The sequence below is a fragment of the Salvelinus namaycush genome, chromosome 3 (assembly GCF_016432855.1).
Source record: "Salvelinus namaycush isolate Seneca chromosome 3, SaNama_1.0, whole genome shotgun sequence".
Taxonomy (NCBI): domain Eukaryota; kingdom Metazoa; phylum Chordata; class Actinopteri; order Salmoniformes; family Salmonidae; genus Salvelinus; species Salvelinus namaycush.
In genome coordinates, this window is record NC_052309.1 from 24,735,567 (window position 1) to 24,757,169 (window position 21,603).

Consider the following 21,603-nt stretch of genomic DNA (forward strand, 5'->3'; position numbering starts at 1 on the left):
TCACAAACCCCAGAGGTGCCTTATTGCTATTATAAACTGGTTACCAACATAATTAGAGCAGAAAAAATAAATGTTTTGTCATACCCATGGTATATGGTCTGATATACCACGGCTTTCAGCCAATCAGCATTCAGGGCTCGAACCACCCAATTTATAATAAACCACCCAGTTTATATAATAAAACACATTACATGTTTGGTTGGAAGTTGTGTGGAATGGTAGAGGTGTGGCAATTGAATGGGCCAATCACAAGCAGCTATAAGGTGTACGCGAGAACAGGGCAGGGCCAGTTTGGCTCGTATCCGCCATCCAGCATGTGCTGAGAACAAACACAGCTGCCTTCTCATGACGTAACAGGGTTTAAGGTGTTATAAAAGAAACTGCTGTTGTTCTTTTACGGCTGTATCGACTAGGAATTCACGTGTTATCACGAGGCATCAACACAAAAGGATTTCACCGTTTTTCCTGATCCAAGTTTGACTCTTTTATTTAAGGTAAACTTATGTTCATAGGCCTGTCAAAAGTTTACTGATGGAGAATGTGAAGTTAAATTGATGTCACTGGTTATGCTTTGATAGTGTTATTTTCTTGTATACTGGTTGGTGTTAGCATCAGATGTTGACTAACCTGCTGCCGTCTTGTTTTTCAGAATTTGTAGTATGTTTTTTGGATACAGCGTTTTTGAACGTTTTTCTATGGAAGAAAAAGGCAATCAAATCATAGTTGAAAGTAATTTCGACCAGAGAGACGCCTTTAGAGAATCCTGATCTCTGCCTTCACAGTCCTGGGTCCCTTAAGTGACGGTAAAGTATTCATACTATACAGGAACTGGATAATGCTAACTTCAAGTGCAACATTGTTTAAAAATAACCGGTTGTAATGTAGCTATTTCTTTAGCCCGATCTCCAGATGTAATGGCCACTTTTTCTTAAGATAAACAGTAAGTTGAAAGGTCTTCAACTTTAATTGTATTATAATTCAACATTTTTAATAGGCTTGCCTGTTATTTTGAAATTGTGGCATTCATGGTTTAGTTTTCCGGTCGCTACATTTTATCCCTGCACGCAGTGTTGGTGAAATGGGTTGCTCATTGTCTGCTTCAGTATCGCATAAACAGGGTACAACTCTCCCTTTGACTAGTTATTTCCTGTCAAGCACTACTGACATGGCAGTTCCCCAAATTGAGTAGACCACAAAGTGAGGTCTGTTGAAACAAGTTTGCTGCCCCTCGTTCACGTGCTTTGGCCCCTTAAGGCCAGTATGTTCTTAGGTCAACTGTAGGCTCCCATAGTCTAGTCACTTGAGTCAACGTACAACTCTGATTTGGCAACATGTCAGTGACAATTATGAATATTGCCATTGTGTTGTTGCTCCCTTTTCAGAATTGGGTAGAGTTACCTGTCTCGTCTTCACCTCATCAGTCTTCTTAAATCTTAACATTCCATTCATCTTGATAAAATGGTTGGATTCAGACCTGCGGATGTGCCCCCAACCGCTGCTGTGAAGTTTATTGGTGCTGGAACAGCAGCCTGCATTGCTGACCTATTCACCTTTCCATTGGACACAGCCAAAGTCCGGCTACAGGTAAGCCTAAGGAGCATGTGTTCTTTGTTGAAATGAACTGGTGGAGTCCTCTATTGTAGCATCATTAAATGGAGAATCCAAGCATTGCCCCCTTTAGCTGTTGGGGACCCAGGATGGTTACGACTGGTCATCGTTTCTCTTATGAAATCACGTGAATGAACTCATTTGACAGGTCAAATGTGGTGAGCCAACATACTTTAAGGGATGCTTGAGAGATTACTGCTGCATCAGTCATTGTCTCTAACTCATTATTACTGTAATGGGTCCACATTTGGGAACTTGGTTGGTCCACAAAATTGTACCCAAATCTATTACTGACCCAAGATGACCCCTTTCATTTTTGGTTAATTGTACTCACCTTATTTTTTTTGCCAACATTAAAACTGACTTGCACCTTCTATTTCTTTCGATGTTGTCCCTCCTGACTTCCTTCCCCCAACTAAGTGGCCCAGGAGGTGATGGTTAAGCCCTAGGAATTGGCAGGCCCTGGACCTAGCGTTGTGGACACTTGTGGCTGGATTCTCCTCCCACATCCGCCAGTGCTCCCTCCCAGTGTGTGTTAAGTCTCTCCATGCCCCTCTCGTTCCGCACAGATCCAGGGAGAGGGGAAAGGTGCGGCAGCTAGTCATGGCACAGCAGTGCGGTATCGGGGTGTGTTTGGTACCATCACCACCATGGTGCGTACAGAGGGTGCCAGGAGCCTCTACAGCGGGCTGGTGGCAGGGCTCCAGAGGCAGATGAGCTTTGCCTCTGTCCGCATCGGCCTCTACGACTCTGTCAAGTCATTCTACACCAAAGGCTCTGACCGTGAGTACATGTCACATACTGTATACCAACCTTTTTAAATCGATACTTATTCTCTATTGAATGTTACTCCAACTGTTCTGACTGCCCATTTCTCTCTTCAGATGTAGGAATTGGCAGTCGTCTGCTGGCGGGCTGTACCACTGGAGCCATGGCAGTCGCATTAGCCCAACCCACAGATGTGGTGAAGGTGCGCTTTCAGGCACAGACTAGTTCCTCTGGGCTAAACCGGCGTTACCATGGCACCATGGAGGCCTACAAGACCATCGCCAAGGAAGAGGGTATCCGTGGCCTGTGGAGAGGTGGTTGTTTGCTTGATCACAAGGATCATTTGTGCCTTTGTCAAATGTTTGTCAGCAGTATTGCTAACATTTCCATCCCCACCTTGCAGGTACTGGCCCAAACATTGCCCGCAATGCTATCGTGAACTGCACTGAACTGGTTACATATGACCTAATCAAAGACCTACTTATTAGAAACACATCCCTGACTGGTGAGCCATTGCCTTGCCACATATTGTGCAGAATGACTGACTTTTAACTGTCATGCTTCCCTCTGGTATTGTGATGCCTCTCCTTAACCCATTCTATTCACCCAACAGATGACCTCCCCTGCCACTTCACATCTGCATTCGGTGCAGGATTCTGCACCACTGTGATTGCCTCTCCTGTGGATGTGGTGAAGACGAGATATATGAACTCTGCCCTTGGCCAGTACAGCGGCGCCCTCAACTGTGCTATTGCCATGGTGACCAAAGAGGGACCCCTTGCCTTCTACAAAGGGTAAGCCATGTGTTTTAAGTGTTTTAGTTGCTAGGGAGTAGTCTCCTGGATTGGGTTGCAACACCTTCTCAATCAGTGCTTTAGCGGTTTATTCACTGTTGCTGCTTGCTCTGTAACATTCATGAATGTCTAACAACCTGGTTGTTTTTTTCCTTCTCTGGTTTCTTTGAATTTTTTCCTGGATCTGAGTTGTCTCAATTCTCTCCCTACAGGTTCATGCCCTCTTTCCTCCGACTGGGCTCGTGGAACGTGGTGATGTTTGTTACATATGAGCAGCTGAAACGTGCCATTATGGCTGCCCGCCAAAACTACACCACTCTGTAGACCTGGCTATTGGCTGCAGTAGAGGGTGACCCTGTGCTAATGTGGTTGCTTTTATTCAACAACAAAAAATGTGGCCCATGTAGTTTCCTTTTTTAAACCACTTTTCACTCGAAGTGTGTTTCTGAGACTCAAAAGCTGTTCTGTCTTTTTAAGTACTAACTTCTGACAATAAATGATATTTTGAAGTGGCTTCTCTTATGCAAATAACTTCACAAGAATCTCACCTATACCTACTGGTAAAGAACACCATTCTCAAATAGGGGTCCAAGGAAGGAGATTTCCAATCAGGTTTTATTTAATGGCTGTTTATTCAGAAAGCTAGGGCTTGGTTGATCAGGTGTTTCTTCTCAGCCGAGAGCTTTTGAGGGAAGAGAATGTCGAACTGGATGATGAGATCCCCTCTCTGGGAGGGATCCTGGGACAGAGGCATGCCTTCTCCAGACACCACTTTGCAGTATTTTGGACTGGGTGGGGAAGTGAGAATTTTAGCATAAGTCATTTGAAACTTTGACATACAAGGGATGTACACTTGCACCTTTGTCAAATCCTGTAATTAGTTTATAAAACAGCATGATGGTTTAGTAATCTTAAAACAAGCAGGATAGTTGCGAGTCTGTAGTAGCATTCACTAATCACAAATGGAACGGGCTTGGAACACTGGCAATTTGACTGGTACACAATGGCTGCCTGGTATTGTAATGTTCTATCAACTAATGCTGGATTGCCATGATAATGTAGACTTCATTCAAATAATTTATGGATTTTTTTAAATTTTTTTTTGTAACGTCTGTTGGGTCAACCAATCATTGCATTAGCGGAAACAAGACTTCTCAGGGCAGGCCTGATTATAGTGGGATGCTATAGTGGGATGCTATAGTGGGATGTCAATTCTATTTTTAGTAAACCCTTAACTTCAAACCAGCTACAAATGAGTCACCAGTCAAAACCGGCAGACCTGCCCTGAGCAGTCTTGGTTTCCACTAATGCGATACAGCACAGATCGAAGGGTACAATTCCTGATTTTACTTCCTGACATGGGTCTAGGTTCAAAATATACAGGTTAAAACATCCCATAACTTTTTGCGACTAATCAACAAGGGACCAGTTTCCGCATTCGAAATGACGGTGTGAATGGTAGCAGCACAAAGTGAAACTAAATCGTAGTGAATTTCAGCGAACAAAATGGCATACCTGCTTTACTTAGTTTTTATCATCTACAGCCACTTTATTGCTGGTCACATTTTCAATGCTAATCCAGTCGAATCCAGCAACGGCGCTGGTCTCTTGGATTTGTTTATCGAACGCTTCTGTGTGGAATTGTTTGTCTTCGACCTAGGCATGGGTACACTGACTGCCAGTCCATACATTATACCATCATTGACCTGAATGTGGATGCCTATTCTATTTGCCACTAATGTAGTGAAATCGTCTTATCGAAGTCAATAAGCCCCCCCCATACAGTAAAAGCACTACTCACTGCACAATGTCATTGATGGGGATATTGAGTATCCTGTCATCTAGTGTCTTCACTTCAACAGCGAATCCAGTCAAAGCCTGTTGGAGGAATATACTAATTGTGGGGTGAAGGACCTCAATGCAGATTTAATGGCTAAAGTATCTGGGAATAGATAGTTATTCTACTCAACATGGGAGACATTTTGCCTACAAAATTGTAATATTAAACCACAACTGGCATCAGAATGCCCTTGCTACTATTGCTGAGATAACATAATTAAGACTTAGTATCCAAGTCAGAACACAATAGTTCCACAGTAGATCTGCAATAAATTATTCTTTAGTGACCCATTTTGACCTGGACAAAGCATCAGGTGACTCTTTGTAGGGACTTGAAGTGAGTTAAACAAAGCAGACTATTGAGTGAAACATGTTCTCTGTACTTTCCCTCCAGGGTCAGACTTGGACATTCTCACCTTCTCCAGAGAGATCTTGGCTGTAAAGACCAGGTCATTGTGTTGCCTTGCAAACTGGGGATGACTCTTCTGCTGCACAATGAACACAATATCTGCAGGAATACTGTTGGGTCCCTGGGGGAAACAACCAGCTAAATGTGTTGGGGAGGGTACTCTGAAAATGTACACTGAACAAAAATATAAACATGCAACAACTTCAAATATTTTACTGAGTTACAGTTCATATAAGGAAATCAGTCAATTGAAATAAATAAATTAGGTCCTATTCTATGAATTTCACATGACCAGGAACACATATGCATCTGTAACGGATGTGAAATGGCTAGCTAGTTAGCGGGTACGCGCTAGTAGCGTTTCAATCCGTTACGTCACTTGCTCTGAAACCTAGATGTAGTGTTGCCCCTTGCTCTGCAAGAGGCCGTGGCCTTTGTGGAGCGATGGGTAACGATGCTTCGTGGGCGACCGTTGTTGATGTGTGCAGAGGGTCCCTGGTTCGCGCCCTGGTCGGGGCGAGGGGACGGTTTAAGGTTATTACTGTTACATTGATGCTGTTGACCCGGATCACTGGTTGCTGCGGAAAAGGAGGAGGTTGAAAGGGGGTGAGTGTAACGGATGTGAAATGGCTAGCTCGTTAGCGGGTACACGCTAGTAGCGTTTCAATCAGTTACGTCACTTGCTCTGAAACCTAGATGTAGTGTTGCCCCTTGCTCTGCAAGAGGCCGCGGCTTTTGTGGAGCGATGGGTAACGACGCTTCGTGGGTGTCAGTTGATGTGTGCAGAGGGTCCCTGGTTCGCGCCCGGGTCGGGGCGAGGGGACGGTCTAAAGTTATACTGTTACACATCTGTCCGTCAGACACCTTTAAAAAAAAAGGGGCGTGGATCAGAAAACCAGTCAGTATCTGGTGTGACCACCACTTGCCTCAACTCCTTCGAATAGAGTTGATCAGGCTGTTGATTGTGGCCTGTGGAATGTTGTCCCACTCCTCTTCAATGGCTGTGCGAAGTTGCTGGATATTGGCAGGAACTGGAACACGCTGTCATACACATCCATCCAGAGCATCCCAAACATGCTCAGTGGGTGACAAGTCTGGAAGAACTGGGACATTTTCAGCTTCCAGGAATTGTGTACAGATCCTTGCGACATGGGGTCCTGCAATATCATGCTGAAACATGAGGTGATGGCGGCGAATGAATGGCACGACAGTGGGGCTCAGGATCCCATCACAGTACCTCTGTGCATTCAAATTGCCATCGATAAAATGCAATTGTGTTCGTTGTCTGTAGCTTATGCCACCTCTTACCATAACAGGGTTCCCCACAAAATACTTGAATTTGGCACTCTGAAATTCAACTACTGAAATCCCTTAAATTAGACAGTTTCTAAAGTTTACTTCAAAAGTACTTGAATTAAAATGAGAGAACAGAAAATGATAAAAAATGTTAATATGAAAAATATTTGAGAAATGTATTGGTCTTGGAATTCATTTCCAGGCAGACTATCGAGTTTTACTTCCTCACGTATTTCGCGCTCTGGTTGCCAGGCGAGCTCGCTCATTCCACCCATACTGCCACTCAGCCAGGCAGGTATAGAACTCACTGATTAGGCGCCACCAAACATCACATCGATAGCTAAAATGCCTGGTCAAACGTAGATGAAATTCTGACTGGCAGGATATTGATGTTTATGAATGAGGATATTGATGTTTATGAATGGGTTTTGTCAGACCCAACCAGGGGTGTGGTGGAGGGTAAACGCCGTTTACGCACCTTTTTATTTGTGAAATAGAGTTTACTCACCTTTTTATTTTGCTAATTTTCATCACTTATTGCGTTCCCAACGTCGATCAACGCTCAGAAGGTTTCTTGATCTGAGTTCTAATCACGCCTACCTCTGCGAACGAGTGGAATCGTGAATGATTCATGTATGCTCGTTATGTTTGCCTACTCTCCCAGATTTTTTTATTTAATCTTTAATTAACCAGGTAGGCTAGTTGAGAACAAGTTCTCATTTACAACTGCGACCTGGCCAAGATAAAGCAAAGCAGTGCGATACAAACAACAACACAGAGTTACACATGGAATAAACAAACATATAGTCAATAACACAATAGAGAAAACGTCTATATACAGTGTGTGCTGCACATGAGGTGAGGCAATAAATAGGCCATAATGGCAAAATAATTACAATTTAGCAATTAAACACTGGCGTGATAGATGTGCAGAAGATGAATGTGCAAGTAGACATCATGGGGTGCAAAGGTGCAAAAAAAGATAAATAACAGTATGGGGATGAGGTAGTTGGATGGGCTATTTACAGGTGCAGTGATCTGTGAGCTGCTCTGACAGCTGGTGCTTAAAGTTAGTGAGGGAGATATGGGTCTCCAGCTTCAGTGATTTTTGCAATTCTTTCCAGTCACAGGCCGCAGAGAACTGGAAGGAAAGGTGGCCAAAAGGGGAATTGGCTTTGGGGGTGACCAGTGAAATATACCTGCTGGAGCGCAAGCTATGAGTGGGTGCTGCTATGGTGACCAGTGAGCTGAGATATGGCGGGGCTTTACCTAGTAAAGACTTATAGATGACCTGGAGCCAGTGGGTTTGGCGACAAATATAAAGCGAGGGTCAGCCAACGAGACCATACAGGTCGCAGGGGTGGGCAGTATATGGGGCTTTGGTGACAAAACGGATGGTACTGTGATAGACTGCATCCAATTTGCTGAGTAGAGTGTTGGATGCTATTTTGTAAATAACGTCGCCGAAGTCAAGGATCGGCAGGATAGTCAGTTTTACGAGGGTATGTTTGGCAGCATGAGTGAAGGATGCTTTGTTGCGAAATTGGAAGCCGATTCTAGATTTAATTTTGGAGTGGAGATGCTTAATGTGAGTCTGGAATGAGAGTTTACAGTCTAACCAGACACCTAGGTATTTGTAGTTGTCCACATATTCTAAGTCAGAACCGTCCAGAGTAGTGATGCTGGACGGGCGGGCAGGGGCGGGCAGCAATCGGTTGAAGAGCATGCATTTAGTTTTACTTGCATTTCAGAGCAGTTGAAGGCCACGGAAGGAGAGTTGTATGGCATTGAAGCTCGTCTGGAGGTTAGTTAACACAGTGTCCAAAGAAGGGCCAGAAGTATACAGAATGGTGTCGTCTGCATAGAGGTGGATCAGAGAATCACCAGCAGCAAAAGCGACATCATTGATGTATATAGAGAAAAGAGTTGGCCTGAGAATTGAACCCTGTGGCACCCCCATAGAGACTGCCAGATGTCCGGACAACAGGCCCTCCGATTGGACACACTGAACTCTGAGAAGTAGTTGGTGAACCAGGCGAGGCAGTCATTTGAGAAACCAAGGCTGTTGAGTCTGCCGATAAGAATGTGGTGATTGACAGAGTCGAAAGCCTTGGCCAGGTCAATGAATACAGCTGCACAGTATTGTCTCTTATTGATGCCAGTTATGATATCGTTTAGGACCTTGAGCGTGGCTGAGGTGCACCCATGACCAGCTTGGGATTGCATAGCGGAGAAGGTACGATGGGATTCGAAATGGTCGGTGATCTGTTTGTTAACTTGGCTTTCGAAGATCTTAGAAAGGCAGGGTAGGATAGATATAGGTCTGTAGCAGTTTGGGTCTAGAGTGTCTCCCCCTTTGAAAAGGGTGATGACTGCGTCAGCTTTCCAATCTTTGGGGATCTCAGACGATATGAAAGAGAGGTTGAACAGGCTAGTAATAGGGGTTGCAACAATTTCGGCTGATACTTTTAGAAAGAGAGGGTCCAGATTGTCTAGCCCTGCTGATTTGTCGTGGTCCAGATTTTGCAGTTCGTTCAGAACATCAGCTATCTGGATTTGGGTGAAGGAGAAATGGGGGAGGCTTGGGCAAGTTGCTGTGGGGGGTGCAGGGCTGTTGACCAGGGTAGGGGTGGCCAGGTGGAAAGCATGGCCAGCCGTAGAAAAATGCTTATTGAAATTCTCAATTATTGTGGATTTATCGGTGGTGACAGTGTTTCCCAGCCTCAGTGCAGTGGGCAGCTGGCAGGAGGTGGTCTTATTCTCCATGGACTTTATAGTGTCCCAGAACTTTTTGGAGTTTGTGCTGCAGAATGCAAATTTCTGTTTGAAAAAGCTAGCCTTTGCTTTCCTAACTGCCTGTGTATATTGGTTCCTAACTTCCCTGAAAAGTTGCATATCGCAGGGGCTATTTGATGCTAATGCCGTACGCCACAGGATGTTTTTGTGATGGTCAAGAGCAATCGGGTCTGGAGTGAACCACGGGCTATATCTGTTCCTGGCTCAACATTTTTTTGAATGGGGCATGCTTATTTAAGATTAAAAGTGCTTTCCTCACAAAGAATCACCAGGCATCTTCTACTGACGGTATGAGGTCAATATCCTTCCAGGATACCCGTGCCAGGTCGATTAGAAAGGCCTGCTCGCTGAAGTGTTTTAGGGAGCGTTTGACAGTGATGAGGGGTGGTTGTTTGACCGCAGACCCATTACGGATGCAAGCAATGAGGCAGTGATCGCTGAGATCCTGGTTGAAGACAGCAAAGGTGTATTTGGAGGGCAGGTGGGTTAGGGTGATATCTATGAGGGTGCCTGTGTTTTTACAGATTTGGGGTTGTACCTGGTAGGTTCATTAATAATTTGTGTGAGATTGAGGGCATCAAGCTTAGATTGTAGGATGGCCGGGGTGTTAAGCATGTCCCAGTTTAGGTCACCTAACAGCACGAGCTCTGAAGATAGATGGGGGGCAATCAATTCACATATGGTGTCCAGGGCACAGCTGGGGGCAGAAGGTGGTCTATAGCAAGCGGCAATGGTGAGAGACTTGTTTCTGGAAAGGTGGATTTTTAAAAGTAGAAACTCAAATTGTTTGGGCACAGACCTGGATAGTAAGACAGAACTCTGCAGGCTATCTCTGCAGTAGATTTGCCTTGTTAGCAGCGCATCCATTCACCACTCTGTCCAACGGGAAACTCCGCACACGACATAGGCAGAGAGGTGAAACGAACTACCTCAGCCCAGACCTACCGTGGCAAGTAGTAGAGAGACAGTGGGAATTATTTTAACATCCCTCGACTGCTGCCGTGTGTTGGTAAAGTAGTGGTATAGCTTTAAAACACTAAAGTGCATTATGGGTAACGTAGTAGATAAACTTTCGCTTTTGATGCAATTGTTGTGGTGGTGGTAATGTAGCCGAACTGTGAGCCACGCCCTTTTTGCGCCATTAGCCCACTTTTATTTTGTCATTCAGACTACCTCACATGATGTACAAGTTTAATAAATGTCAACTACTTAAGTGGAATTCCAGACTAACTCGTCATTAGCAGAGGATAAGATCCCCAAATGTGGGAATTACCCCAGAGCATCCATAAATTGCTCTGGCCCTGGAGCTAGCAAGTGAAGGCTCCCATGAGCCGTCCCGACTACGGTCTGGATGCGAGGAAGGAAAGGTAACACTGGGGGCTCGTCCGGGATTTATCCTGCCTGCATCCGTGAGTTATTCACGTTCTACCAGAATATCAAAGAGAAATTAACGGGGGAAAAAAGGACTTTCACGAAGTAATGACTAACGAAGTTATTCATCATTGTCGGAGAAGTGGCTGACGTTCTACCTTAAGTTGTGAAATGGCGGCTACACACAGGAAATCTGTTATTACGAGAAAGAATATGCCTGAGGATTCGACGTGCTACTCAAACCTATTCATGTCGCTAACTACAGTGAATGAAGACATACTATCACAAATCTTATTTGCCAACTGGATACATTTATTTGATGTTGCAAATGCTAACAGTAACTGCAATTCATTTATTCCAAGTTCAGATGTAGCTAATATGCAGCCAGCTGCAGCTAATATGGCTGACTCGTGCCGTGAGTCATAGACGTCTCCTCAACAGCCAAGGAGAGAATCGAATCCATTCAGGTCTCGTGAAAAATGGAAATGTGGGGGACAGTGGAATCGAATCATAGCTAAGTCACAACCAAAACTATGCCAGCTGGCATGCTAGATGCTCACCTGAAAATGCTATCTCTGGAAATGTGTTTCAACCAACTACTGAAATGCTGTATACTCCATGCACTAACCCTTTCAACTCTGCCAACCAGACTCTATGCAGCAAGTACAGCTGTAGATGCTGCTGACTCCCATTACCCACACAGGATGCCAGCAGCTCTGCCCTCCACTCCAGCCATGCCTCCTGTGGAAAACCACCACTCACAGTCGCAAGACAGCTATGGATGTATCCATGTGATGCTCTGCACACTGAAGGAAATTACATATACTGTTATGAAAATGAACAGTCTCGCCCCAGGCGAGCAAAATCCAGTTCACATGGCAGGCAGCCCCAGCATATACAGTGGGGCAAAAAAGTATTTAGTCAGCCACCAATTGTGCAAGTTCTCCCACTTAAAAAGATGAGAGCGGCCTGTAATTTTCATCATAGGTACACTTCAACTATGACAGACAAACTTAGAAAAAAAAAATCCAGAAAATCACATTGTAGGATTTTTTATGAATTTATTTGCAAATTATGGTGGAAAATAAGTATTTGGTCACCTACAAACAAGCAAGATTTCTGGCTCTCACAGACCTGTAACTTCTTCTTTAAGAGGATCCTCTGTCCTCCACTCGTTACCTGTATTAACGGCACCTGTTTGAACTTGTTATCAGTATAAAAGACACCTGTCCACAACCTCAAACAGTCACACTCCAAACTCCACTATGGCCAAGACCAAAGAGCTGTCAAAGGACACCAGAAAAAAAATTGTAGACCTGCACCAGGCTGGGAAGACTGAATCTGCAATAGGTAAGCAGCTTGGTTTGAAGAAATCAACTGTGGGAGCAATTATTAGGAAATGGAAGACATACAAGACCACTGATAATCTCCCTCGATCTGGGGCTCCACGCAAGATCTCACCCTGTGGGGTCAAAATGATCACAAGAACGGTGAGCAAAAATCCCAGAACCACACGGGGGGACCTAGTGAATGACCTGCAGAGAGCTGGGACCAAAGTAACAAAGCCTACCATCAGCAAGGGCATTGAAGATGAAACGTGGCTGGGTCTTTCAGCATGACAATGATCCCAAACACACCGCCCGGGCAACGAAGGAGTGGCTTCGTAAGAAGCATTTCAAGGTCCTGGAGTGGCGTAGCCAGTCTCCAGATCTCAACCCCATAGAAAATCTTTAGAGGGAGTTGAAAGTCCGTGTTGCCCAGCAAAAGCCCCAAAATCACTGCTCTAAAGGAGATCTGCATGGAGGAATGGGCCAAAATACCAGCAACAGTGTGTGAAAACCTTGTGAAGACTTACAGAAAACGTTTGACCTCTGTCATTGCCAACAAAGGGTATATAACAAAGTATTGAGATAAACTTTTGTTATTGACCAAATACTTATTTTCCACCATAATTTGCAAATAAATTCATAAAAAATCCTACAATGTGATTTTCTGGATTTTTCCCCCTCATTTTGTCTGTCATAGTTGAAGTGTACCTATGATGAAAATTACAGGCCTCTCTCATCTTTTTAAGTGGGAGAACTTGCACAATTGGTGGCTGACTAAATACTTTTTTGCCCCACTGTACATTATGATATCTCATCTGACAGTGAGGACGAATATGCTACTCAGAAGGAGAGGTTCCCCACACTACGACCAGGTCAGTTTGATGGTTTGAGCTCATGGAAAGAGTTCTTACATCGCTTTGAGAGCTGTGCTAGAGCTAATCACTGGTCAGAAAGGACAATATCAGTCCAGCTGAGATTCTGTTTAGTAGCCGTTGCAGGGGCTGTGGCCCACAAGAACCCTAGGTCTTCTCGTTGAGACTACTCATGCATAGTGGGGGAGGTGGACTCGGCATATGGGCCAGCATGGGAGCATGCACCTGCCATTGGCATTGAGTTGAAGCAGAGAGTGTGCAAACCAGGTGAATCACTGCATGTGTTGAGAGATTACATTTATGAGAAAGTGTCTATTGTATATGCAGATCGCTCTGAGGGAGAACAGGACTCCATCAGTGTGGATGTCTTCACTAATGTTATTGGGTGACAGTGGAGTTCCAGCATTGTGCATAAGCTACTGAAGAAGCGTCCACGCACATTGGCACAAGCCTACGAGGTCGCCCACAGGTACGAAACCACCAAGCGAGCAGCTAACAGTGTTACTCAACTAATGCAGTCTGGTGTGCAAACTACAGAGTGGAGAGCCAGAGCAGCTACCTTACGGGAATGCATCGACCACAGCGAAGATGAGAGTTGGACCACACCACCTGTAGTCAGAAACCTCCAAAGTCCAGCTTCAAGCCACACAAACCAAAGACTGGTGAGTGCAAAAATACAAATTGGAACGTAATCAGATGCCACAACTGCCAAGGCATTGGACACATGAAACGGAGCTGTCCATCGCCAAGGAAGCCAGCTAAGTCCCTGAATCCCCCAATTCCACCGAAAGCCAAAACACACCTGCTGTTCTCAGTGTCAAGGGCACAGGTCCCGAAATGTGTATCCACCTACTATTCTACAACATGGACGTATGTGCTCTTTAGGACAGTTATGACACCATTCACCTAGACGTTAAACCTCCACTCCAGCTATCGACTGTGCAGTCTCTGCAGGGCATTGGTCCTGTAAATGTCAAAGACTTTGGAGAGGTTCACCTGTCCATTCAGGTTGGTACCAGCACAGTAAGTGTTAACACGGAGAACACCGAAGCCATCCTCGGTCATCCATTCCTGGAGCAGTCACAGGCACGCCTTGAGTTTGGCAGCCAGAGGATTGTACTGTTTGGTGATCAGGTGCCCTACTTCAACCCGAAGAACAGACCGAAGGTGCCTGTCATAAGAATAGCATGCACAGCCGTCTTGAATCATGGTGTGAGAACATCGTGCCGGGGAACGCACACTTCCGTGAACCTGTCAGAGGATGACGTGGTGCTGAGCCCAACTAAAGGATTAATTGAGAAGCATCGTCTACTGGTGGCACAGGTTGTGGTTGATGCACAGGCCAATAATCAAATCCCCATCTGGCTCTACAACCCAGGAACAGAGTCAGTGAAAGTAAAGAAGGGTGCTATCGCCAGATTCCTCCAGGCAGCAGATGTTGATCAGGCAACTGATATTTCTTCCATGTCACCAAAAACTAGTCTCGTCTCCCCACCGGTTCCTGCTCACTTACAATCGGTGTATATGGAGAGCTCTACTGCGCTACGTGCAGACGAACGTTGTCATGGTATGCAAAAAGGACCAGACATATCGTCTATGTGTGGACTACAGGGCTCTAAATGAGCGTACTGTTAAGGATGCATATCCACTTCCTCGTATCCAAGACACTCTAGATACCCTGTCAACGGCCAAATAGTTTAGCACTTTGGACTTAGCGTCAGGCTACTGGCAGGTAGAGCTTACACCCAGGGCCCGTATGCGGACGCTTTCTGCAGCAGGAAGTGCCTCTGAATGGAATGTGATGCCTTTTGGGGTCTGCGACGCACCAGTGACGTTTCAACGTCTAATAGACCGCGTCCTGGCCGGAATGCAATGGGAGATCTGCCTAGTAAATCTAGATGACATTATCATCCCACTTGGGAGCCAGGGTGTTATTACAGACCGAAATACTCCTCAGTTTCATCAGCTGTCTGGGTGGCTGGTCTCAGATGATCCCGCAGGTGAAGAAGCCGGATGCGGAGTTCCTGGGCTGGCGTGATTACACATGGTCTGCGGTTGTGAGGCTGGTTGGATGTACTGCCAAATCCTCTAAAACCATGTTGGAGGCGGCTTATGGTAGAGAAATTAACATTCAATTCTCTGGCAACAGATCTGGTGTACATTCCTGCAGTCAGCATGCCAATTGCACGCTCCCTCAAAACTTGAGACATCTGTGGCATTGTGTTTTGTGACAAAACAGCACATTTTAGAATGGCCTTTTATTGAACCCAGCAGAAGGTGCACTTGTGTAATACTCATGCTGTTTAATCAGTCTCTTAATATGCCACACCTGTCAGGTGGATGTATTTTCTTGGCAAAGGAGAAATGCTCACTAACAGGGATGTAAACACATTTGTGCACAACATTTTAGAGAAATAAGCTATTTGTGCGTATGGACAATTTCTGGGATCTTTATTTCAGCTCATGAAAGATGTGACCAACAATTTACATGTTGCGTTTATATTTTTGTTCAGTGTAGTTTACCAAGCTAGCAATTACTTCACACTGGAAAAAGTTAAGCTACACTAAAGTTACCCTTTAGTGTAAAAAAACATAGTTTACTTAACTAAAGTTCACTACATCCAAACTACTTCATGAAATTATATGTATATCGGACATTTCAAAGACAACTTTGATGCAAGAACAGATCAGTTTGGGGTCATATGTTAACAGAATGCCTATTAAAGACAAATAATGTTTCAAGTGAGAATTAGGCAGGTCTGATGCCAAAAAAGAAAGGAAATGATTGCCTACTAAACACTACCTAGATTTGAATTGTGTTCAACTACCACCAAGCTATCACTACTCCCCAACACTGGTGGCTAAGTTATATCTATAGAAGAGAAACACAGACACTCCCCCGCACGGCTAGATATTTATGTGTACAAACATTAATGTGGCAGGTTGGAGCCCCTGAGGGAACTAACTTCTGTAAAACGCATAGCTAAAAAGCACAATAAGATGTAATTTAAGCACTGAGTGGGTGATGATTCTCTTACCTGATCACCCTCCTTTGGGAATGTTATCCTAGTGTCTTCATTCCATCCCGGTTTTACAATGATAGTCAATATTTTGTCCTTGATACTGGATGTGTGTCCATCTTCATTCATGACCTGGTTCAGAGGTTGAGCAAATTTACACTGAATCTGATACTGGTTACCTGAAGTAAGCAGTACGGCATCTGAACAGAATAACAATGTTTAAAGTTAGAGCTTTTCTTTTTTTAACTACTCAATATAGGCCTATAGGTATGTTGATTGAAAGACATCTCAACACTCATCAGGCATTATGATCCCATCTTACCCTACGGGATATTTTGATCTTTTTGGTACATCCATAGAAGAGGTCTTCCAAGGCCAAGTGAAGGTCCCTTTCAATGGGGGAGTCTTGTGTTTTCACTCCTCTTCCTCGCAGGCCTCCAAACCCAATGGCCACTTCATTCCCATCTTTCATGTGGAAGTCTGAAGAGGGAAGCATTATCGTGCAAGAACAGGAAGAGTTGCCATTACTATGGAGATCATTTAGATAAAATAAAACAAGTAAAACTTATATAAAGAAAATACTGAATGTTCTTTTTCCTACCTGCGAATGGGTTGTCACCTCCAAAAAACTGCCTGAATATCTTGTCTGGGTTTCCATGGTAGATGTATCCTGATGTCCAAGCTCCAGTCTCCCCAGACTGAAGTGGGATACCTCCTTTCAGACCCTCTTCTCCAAACTTGTCATAGGTTGCCTTTTTTCGAGCTGAAAAATAAATATTGTGGGCCTATCATTTTATGTGACCTGACGTCTCTGAAGCTTTCCCCAAGCAGCACTGAACTGATAGTGGCAGCGGCTACACTGATGATTGTTGTAACGTTTACTTACGGTCACTCAAAACATCATAGGCCTCGGCAAGTTGATTGAATTTTTCATAGGCACCCGGTTTGCTGTTTGTGTGAGGATGGTACTTCAAGGCAAGTCGTCGGTATCTACAGGGGCAAAAAAATATAGCTAGGCATTGTTGTTTTTATGAAAACGTATCTAGTAGGCTAGCTAATGTAATGTATGTAAAAATGTTTTAGCTTGAGACAAAGATAAAAAAGTAACTAAACTTACGATTTTTTTATGTCTGCATCTGTTGCATTTCTATTTATCTCCAATGCTGCATAATAATCTCTCCCCATAGTCGATCAAAATAAAATGAACATGTAATATGAAAAGCTAAACAAATATAGAACGCTAACTAGATAACGTTACTGTTAGCTAGGTCTTACGGTAAGAAAATAGAAACATGGGATGGACAATTGTTTGCGGTTTCTGGATTTGGTTGCCATAGATGCGCGACGCTCAAAATGTATTTATTGGGAGTTGCCGATGGATGGCGCCAAATCAAAGGTTACAACCCCTGTAGTCACCGTGCACCTTCGCCTCTAACGCTTTCACAACACATACCGAAGCACTGTCAGCCACGCCATGAACACGTCAGCCTCTGGTTGTGCTTTATCTACGCAATCAGGCAATAAACCACCGTTAATCCATTGATAAATCAATGTACTGAAAACATGTATTTACCTTATTCTTGCTGTTAGCATCCGATGAAGCAATTTCTACACCAATAATAAACCAACCAGTTGGATTTTTGATTAAATATTTTATTTGAAGCTACAACAGCAATGTATATGTCCTACATTCATCCAAAATGTATTTATATAAAATTATATAATATAAAAAAATGTGATGGAAAAAAATACAAAACGGTAGAAAAAGTATGATGACAGTTGAGGTAAAAGGGTGGGGTGAACAGTCTCTGCTCTCACTAGGTAATCTGTGCCATCAGTCCCTCTAGCTCTGGACGTGCCTTGAAACGGGCTTGGTAATCTGCCTCTGTGTGCTAGGGGAAACAGAAAAGCAAATGTTATGATATTGAACAGTTAGTAACAAAATAAGTTTACATAGATATAGGATATGATCCATGTGCAAAAGAAAAGTCATGCAGAGGTCAACACAGACGGAATATGCTCACTGGCTTTACAGAGAGTTGAACTCCCTCTGGCTGATTCTTCAACATAACCTCCATAAAGATGGGGCATAATGTGACGTTTAGTTGGCTGAACTGTAAACAAAACACTTATCAATGCTCTAGAGTGAAAAGTTATGTCATGCAACTGCCAAAAGTTCAGAGAACACATTACTAACACTCAAAACACTCCATTACCTGAACAATTCGCTCATGGGTCTTGAGGATGGCGTCTACATACATCTTGGTCCCTTGCTCCGGCATGACCATGACTTCTGTGCTCTTAGTGGGCAATGCATAGCTGAGATAAGGAGAATAGTTAGTTCATCCCTTTAAGGTTTGTTAATTAATCAATAAATAAAAGACATTGGATGATGTAATCCCATGCTATGCAAGAGGGCTAAATATGTGCCTCCTATTGAAGCATTATGAACTTTGCAACAGACATGGATATTTGGGACATAAAATCACTGAGTGAGGCCAGTAACACAGTATCTTGAAGTCTACCTCTCAGCCACTTTGACACCTAGCCGATTGCAGAGGTTGTGGATGTACTGAGAATAGTGTTCCACTATGATCATGTCATACCCAGACACTTTCACGTTCAGAGTCCCGTACTCTGCATCTGTTGCCGTTTTGATCTGCTTCATCTGCTGTCTCTCTTTCTTTTTCTTTGGCTGAAGGTACCATACGTTTTATTAGAAAGCTGATATGGTAAGAGTGCAAGCTGGTGGCTTCAGTATTACAAAGTATATACAAGTGATCTACTAAGGCCAGTCTTACCGCTTCTTTAGGTAACAGGTGCTTATATTTGCCAATCCCATGGGTAGGCATGGTCCTGTATTGTCTCTCATTGGAAAAAGCCAGACTCCCTGTAGAAAACAGTTATCCAGTCAAACAGATAGCCTAGATACAGTTAGGTAATTAAATAAGTGGCAATATCACTATCAGGATATAATCTATCGATGTTACGTTTGATACCGGAGCACCGAGGCATGTGTTGAAATCGCTAAGCAGCTGACTTCAAAGAAGTGTGCTGATGCGTGTATCACTTTATCAGAAGTCAGTCATCGATGATGTCCGAAACTTCATTTGATCACTGCTTTTTCGAGATACCACAGATTTCGCCGTGGTTCCAGTGCTTTCCTAGATTAAAAACTGCTTTCAAACACCAAATTTACCAATATAGTTAGGATTTTGTACAAAAAGTTTCACCTGATCAGTAGTTTAGCAGGTGGTAGAGTAGGGAACAGTCAAGGACTTGAGGGTATGAGGTAAAATCCCATTGAAAGCACACTATTTTAAATTGTTTTGTGAAACCACACTTTCTGCACTGTTGTTCAAATATTTTAATTCAGTATAAACTTTGTCTTAAGCATCCTAAATAATGCCATAGATTCAGTGTTTGAAAAATAGTAAACTTGAAGACAAAAAAAGGCAAGCATGATGTAAAATGTGAACCTGGTATTTCACCTGATTATAGGCTACTAAAGCCAATGACTTATCGCTGCACCAGTTTTATTGAAAACAGTGTTAAAAAAAACTGCTCTGATATTCACACGCTGCTATTTATTGCTAACCAACAGATGTCACTAATGTGCATTGTGAACAGATAAAGAAGCACAGAGTAATGAACTCTTTTTCGGACACAATTTGGTGAAAGCGCCGAAAGCCTTCAGAAATCCTCAGTTCCCCATCATTAATATAATCCCTTCCTAAGGCTTTCCTATAAAGTCTAAATGTATACACATAATAGTAACTTATTATTGTTATTGGGGGAGGACTTACCCTGAATCGGATGTTTAACTGATACTGATGCCCTTAAAATAAAATAAACAGACATCAAGAGGTAGCTACCACCCATAGACTTAGACATTGCATCATTGGATCTGTCCTATTATGGAGTCTGAGTGCATGGGCAGCACCATTGAGGCCATCTCCATTTTGGGGCGGCAGGTAGTGGTTAGAGCATTGAGTCAGTAACCGAAAGGTTACCGGATCGAATCCCCTAGCTGACAAGGTAAAAATCTGTCATTCTGCCCCTGAAAAAGGCAGCTATTGTAAAAAAGAATTTGTTCATAACTGACTTACCTAGAGGTTAAATAAAATATATATATTATTTATTTTATGGGGGTAGTCAATTTTCTTCTAATACTTCTATGAGTTGGCAAACAAACTGAAAGGGTGCACACTGCCACCTGGAGTGTGTTAGAACAGGTATAAAGCCATGGTTGGTGATTTACTGCCACCTGCAGTTATGGAATGTTTCCTCACGGGTATAATTAATTGGCTGATCCCTCATGTGACCTGGATGGAATTATGTGATCATTCCTTAACCCATCGGAAGTCCCACCCAGTTGACTACTGCAAAATGATGAAATCCCTCAATGGCGCTGCCCATATGCTAAAACAGGCTTTTGGGCACTAGAGTATCTATCTCTGTGCTACCACCCCATTGAATGAAACATGACCTGGTGATTATTGTATCCTGGACCAACCAACAATTGACTGCTTATAGGCTTATGCTTTTAACTAACTTACCTTAATAACAATGCTGCCCGGTCCAATGTACGTGAATGAAGGGCCAACTGTAACTGGATAGAAGACAAACAAATAATATCATACAAGTGTTTTCATATGATATACTGAAATGTTTGACCTTCCTTCTTGCTTGCCAGCTAACTACAACCTGTGTCAAAGATGCCATTTCTTGGTAGAAGACACATTACGTTGAGAATGACAGGATTCATTGCTACAGATTTTGCTGTAGCTAGTTGTTGCACATGTACACAAGCGGTTCTGAGAAAAACGCTTTCGGTTGGTCCGTCTGACTCAAATGTAGTGTCAGAATAAGGATAATATTTTAGTTCCGCTTTCAAATGTGTTTTATCCTTGTTTGCTTCTTCTGTTTTATTTTCATTTTCTTGAGTAAAAGTAAAGATACCGTAATAGAAAATTACTAAAGTAAAAGTGAAAGTTACCCATTAAAATACCACTTGAGTAAAAGTCTACAAGTATTTGGTTAAAATAGTAATACATTATTTCAAATTGAAATAGGAATGTAGTGAAGTAAAGAAAGTTGTCAAAAATATAAATAATAAATTACAGATACCCCCCAAAAAATACTTAAGTAGTACTTTAAAGTATCTTTAATTAAGTACTTTCCACCACTGGACAGGACCTTATGGTGCTTTGAAGACAAACGGGAACTTGGAAAAAACAAGGCCAGTCATGACATCAGTGACATCATAGGTCGGAAAGTCGGAGCTCTAGAAAGATGGCCGAGTTTCCGGCTTGGTATTTCGAGTTGGATAACCATTCAAAACTATTTTTTCCTGTCGGAGCGCATTTTTTTCCCGAGTTCGCGGTTGTCTTGAACGCACTGAAGTCGGAGATTTACGAGTTTCCGTTGTTTTGAACACTTCAAGAGCCAACTCCCCTTTCATCTGTGACAGAGACATTCTCGGATGTGTATTTACATTCC

The 21,603-nt window shown here is 43.3% G+C and overlaps 3 protein-coding genes across 6 annotated transcripts; 1 reads left to right on the forward strand and 2 right to left on the reverse strand.

Moving 5' to 3' along the window:
- Nucleotides 1-344: 344 nt before the first annotated feature.
- LOC120044286 (mitochondrial uncoupling protein 2-like) lies at nucleotides 345-3,684 on the forward strand. The gene is made up of 8 exons (XM_038988894.1): nucleotides 345-494; nucleotides 650-803; nucleotides 1,383-1,584; nucleotides 2,178-2,391; nucleotides 2,493-2,690; nucleotides 2,780-2,881; nucleotides 2,990-3,170; nucleotides 3,383-3,684. The coding sequence occupies exons 3-8, from the start codon at nucleotides 1,459-1,461 to the stop codon at nucleotides 3,492-3,494; spliced, it is 933 nt and encodes a 310-aa protein (XP_038844822.1). The 5' UTR covers nucleotides 345-494; nucleotides 650-803; nucleotides 1,383-1,458; the 3' UTR covers nucleotides 3,495-3,684.
- Nucleotides 3,685-3,804: 120 nt separating this feature from the next.
- On the reverse strand, nucleotides 3,805-17,286 carry dnajb13 (DnaJ heat shock protein family (Hsp40) member B13). Its single transcript, XM_038988254.1, has 8 exons — nucleotides 17,219-17,286; nucleotides 16,988-17,091; nucleotides 16,703-16,864; nucleotides 16,424-16,581; nucleotides 16,120-16,233; nucleotides 5,426-5,539; nucleotides 4,972-5,048; nucleotides 3,805-3,958 (listed from the first exon to the last, which is right to left on the reverse strand). Exons 1-8 carry the CDS (start codon nucleotides 17,284-17,286, stop codon nucleotides 3,805-3,807), a joined length of 951 nt encoding a protein of 316 aa, XP_038844182.1.
- A 469-nt stretch (nucleotides 17,287-17,755) lies between these two features.
- On the reverse strand, nucleotides 17,756-20,968 carry mrpl48 (mitochondrial ribosomal protein L48). Of its 4 annotated transcripts, none has more exons than XM_038988895.1 (8): nucleotides 20,849-20,968; nucleotides 20,661-20,713; nucleotides 19,908-19,939; nucleotides 18,903-18,991; nucleotides 18,627-18,796; nucleotides 18,318-18,420; nucleotides 18,126-18,215; nucleotides 17,756-17,993 (listed from the first exon to the last, which is right to left on the reverse strand). In XM_038988895.1, the coding sequence occupies exons 1-8, from the start codon at nucleotides 20,867-20,869 to the stop codon at nucleotides 17,919-17,921; spliced, it is 633 nt and encodes a 210-aa protein (XP_038844823.1). In that variant the 5' UTR covers nucleotides 20,870-20,968; the 3' UTR covers nucleotides 17,756-17,918. The 4 variants fall into 4 exon arrangements, with proteins under 4 accessions (XP_038844823.1, XP_038844825.1, XP_038844824.1 ...); XM_038988897.1 differs by having other exon boundaries at nucleotides 18,708-18,796; nucleotides 20,849-20,967; XM_038988896.1 differs by having other exon boundaries at nucleotides 20,809-20,966.
- Between the last annotated feature and the right edge of the window lie 635 nt (nucleotides 20,969-21,603).

Excerpts from the sequence above, each read along its gene's own strand:
- LOC120044286 (XM_038988894.1), top strand. The coding sequence starts at position 1,459 with ATGGTTGGATTCAGACCTGCGGATGTGCCCCCAACCGCTGCTGTGAAG. Across the intron at positions 1,585-2,177 it reads CAGCCAAAGTCCGGCTACAG|ATCCAGGGAGAGGGGAAAGG; the intron begins GTAAGCCTAAGG and ends CGTTCCGCACAG. Across the intron at positions 2,882-2,989 it reads TAGAAACACATCCCTGACTG|ATGACCTCCCCTGCCACTTC; the intron begins GTGAGCCATTGC and ends TTCACCCAACAG.
- dnajb13 (XM_038988254.1), bottom strand. The coding sequence starts at position 17,286 with ATGGGGAGAGATTATTATGCAGCATTGGAGATAAATAGAAATGCAACA. Across the intron at positions 5,540-16,119 it reads TCCCAAAGGAGGGTGATCAG|GGACCCAACAGTATTCCTGC; the intron begins GTAAGAGAATCA and ends TGTTTCCCCCAG. Across the intron at positions 5,049-5,425 it reads CCAAGATCTCTCTGGAGAAG|GCTTTGACTGGATTCGCTGT; the intron begins GTGAGAATGTCC and ends TTCCTCCAACAG.
- mrpl48 (XM_038988895.1), bottom strand. The coding sequence starts at position 20,869 with ATGAATCCTGTCATTCTCAAC. Across the intron at positions 19,940-20,660 it reads CGGGCAGCATTGTTATTAAG|GGCATCAGTATCAGTTAAAC; the intron begins GTAAGTTAGTTA and ends TTTTATTTTAAG. Across the intron at positions 18,421-18,626 it reads GGTGTCAAAGTGGCTGAGAG|CTATGCATTGCCCACTAAGA; the intron begins GTAGACTTCAAG and ends TCCTTATCTCAG.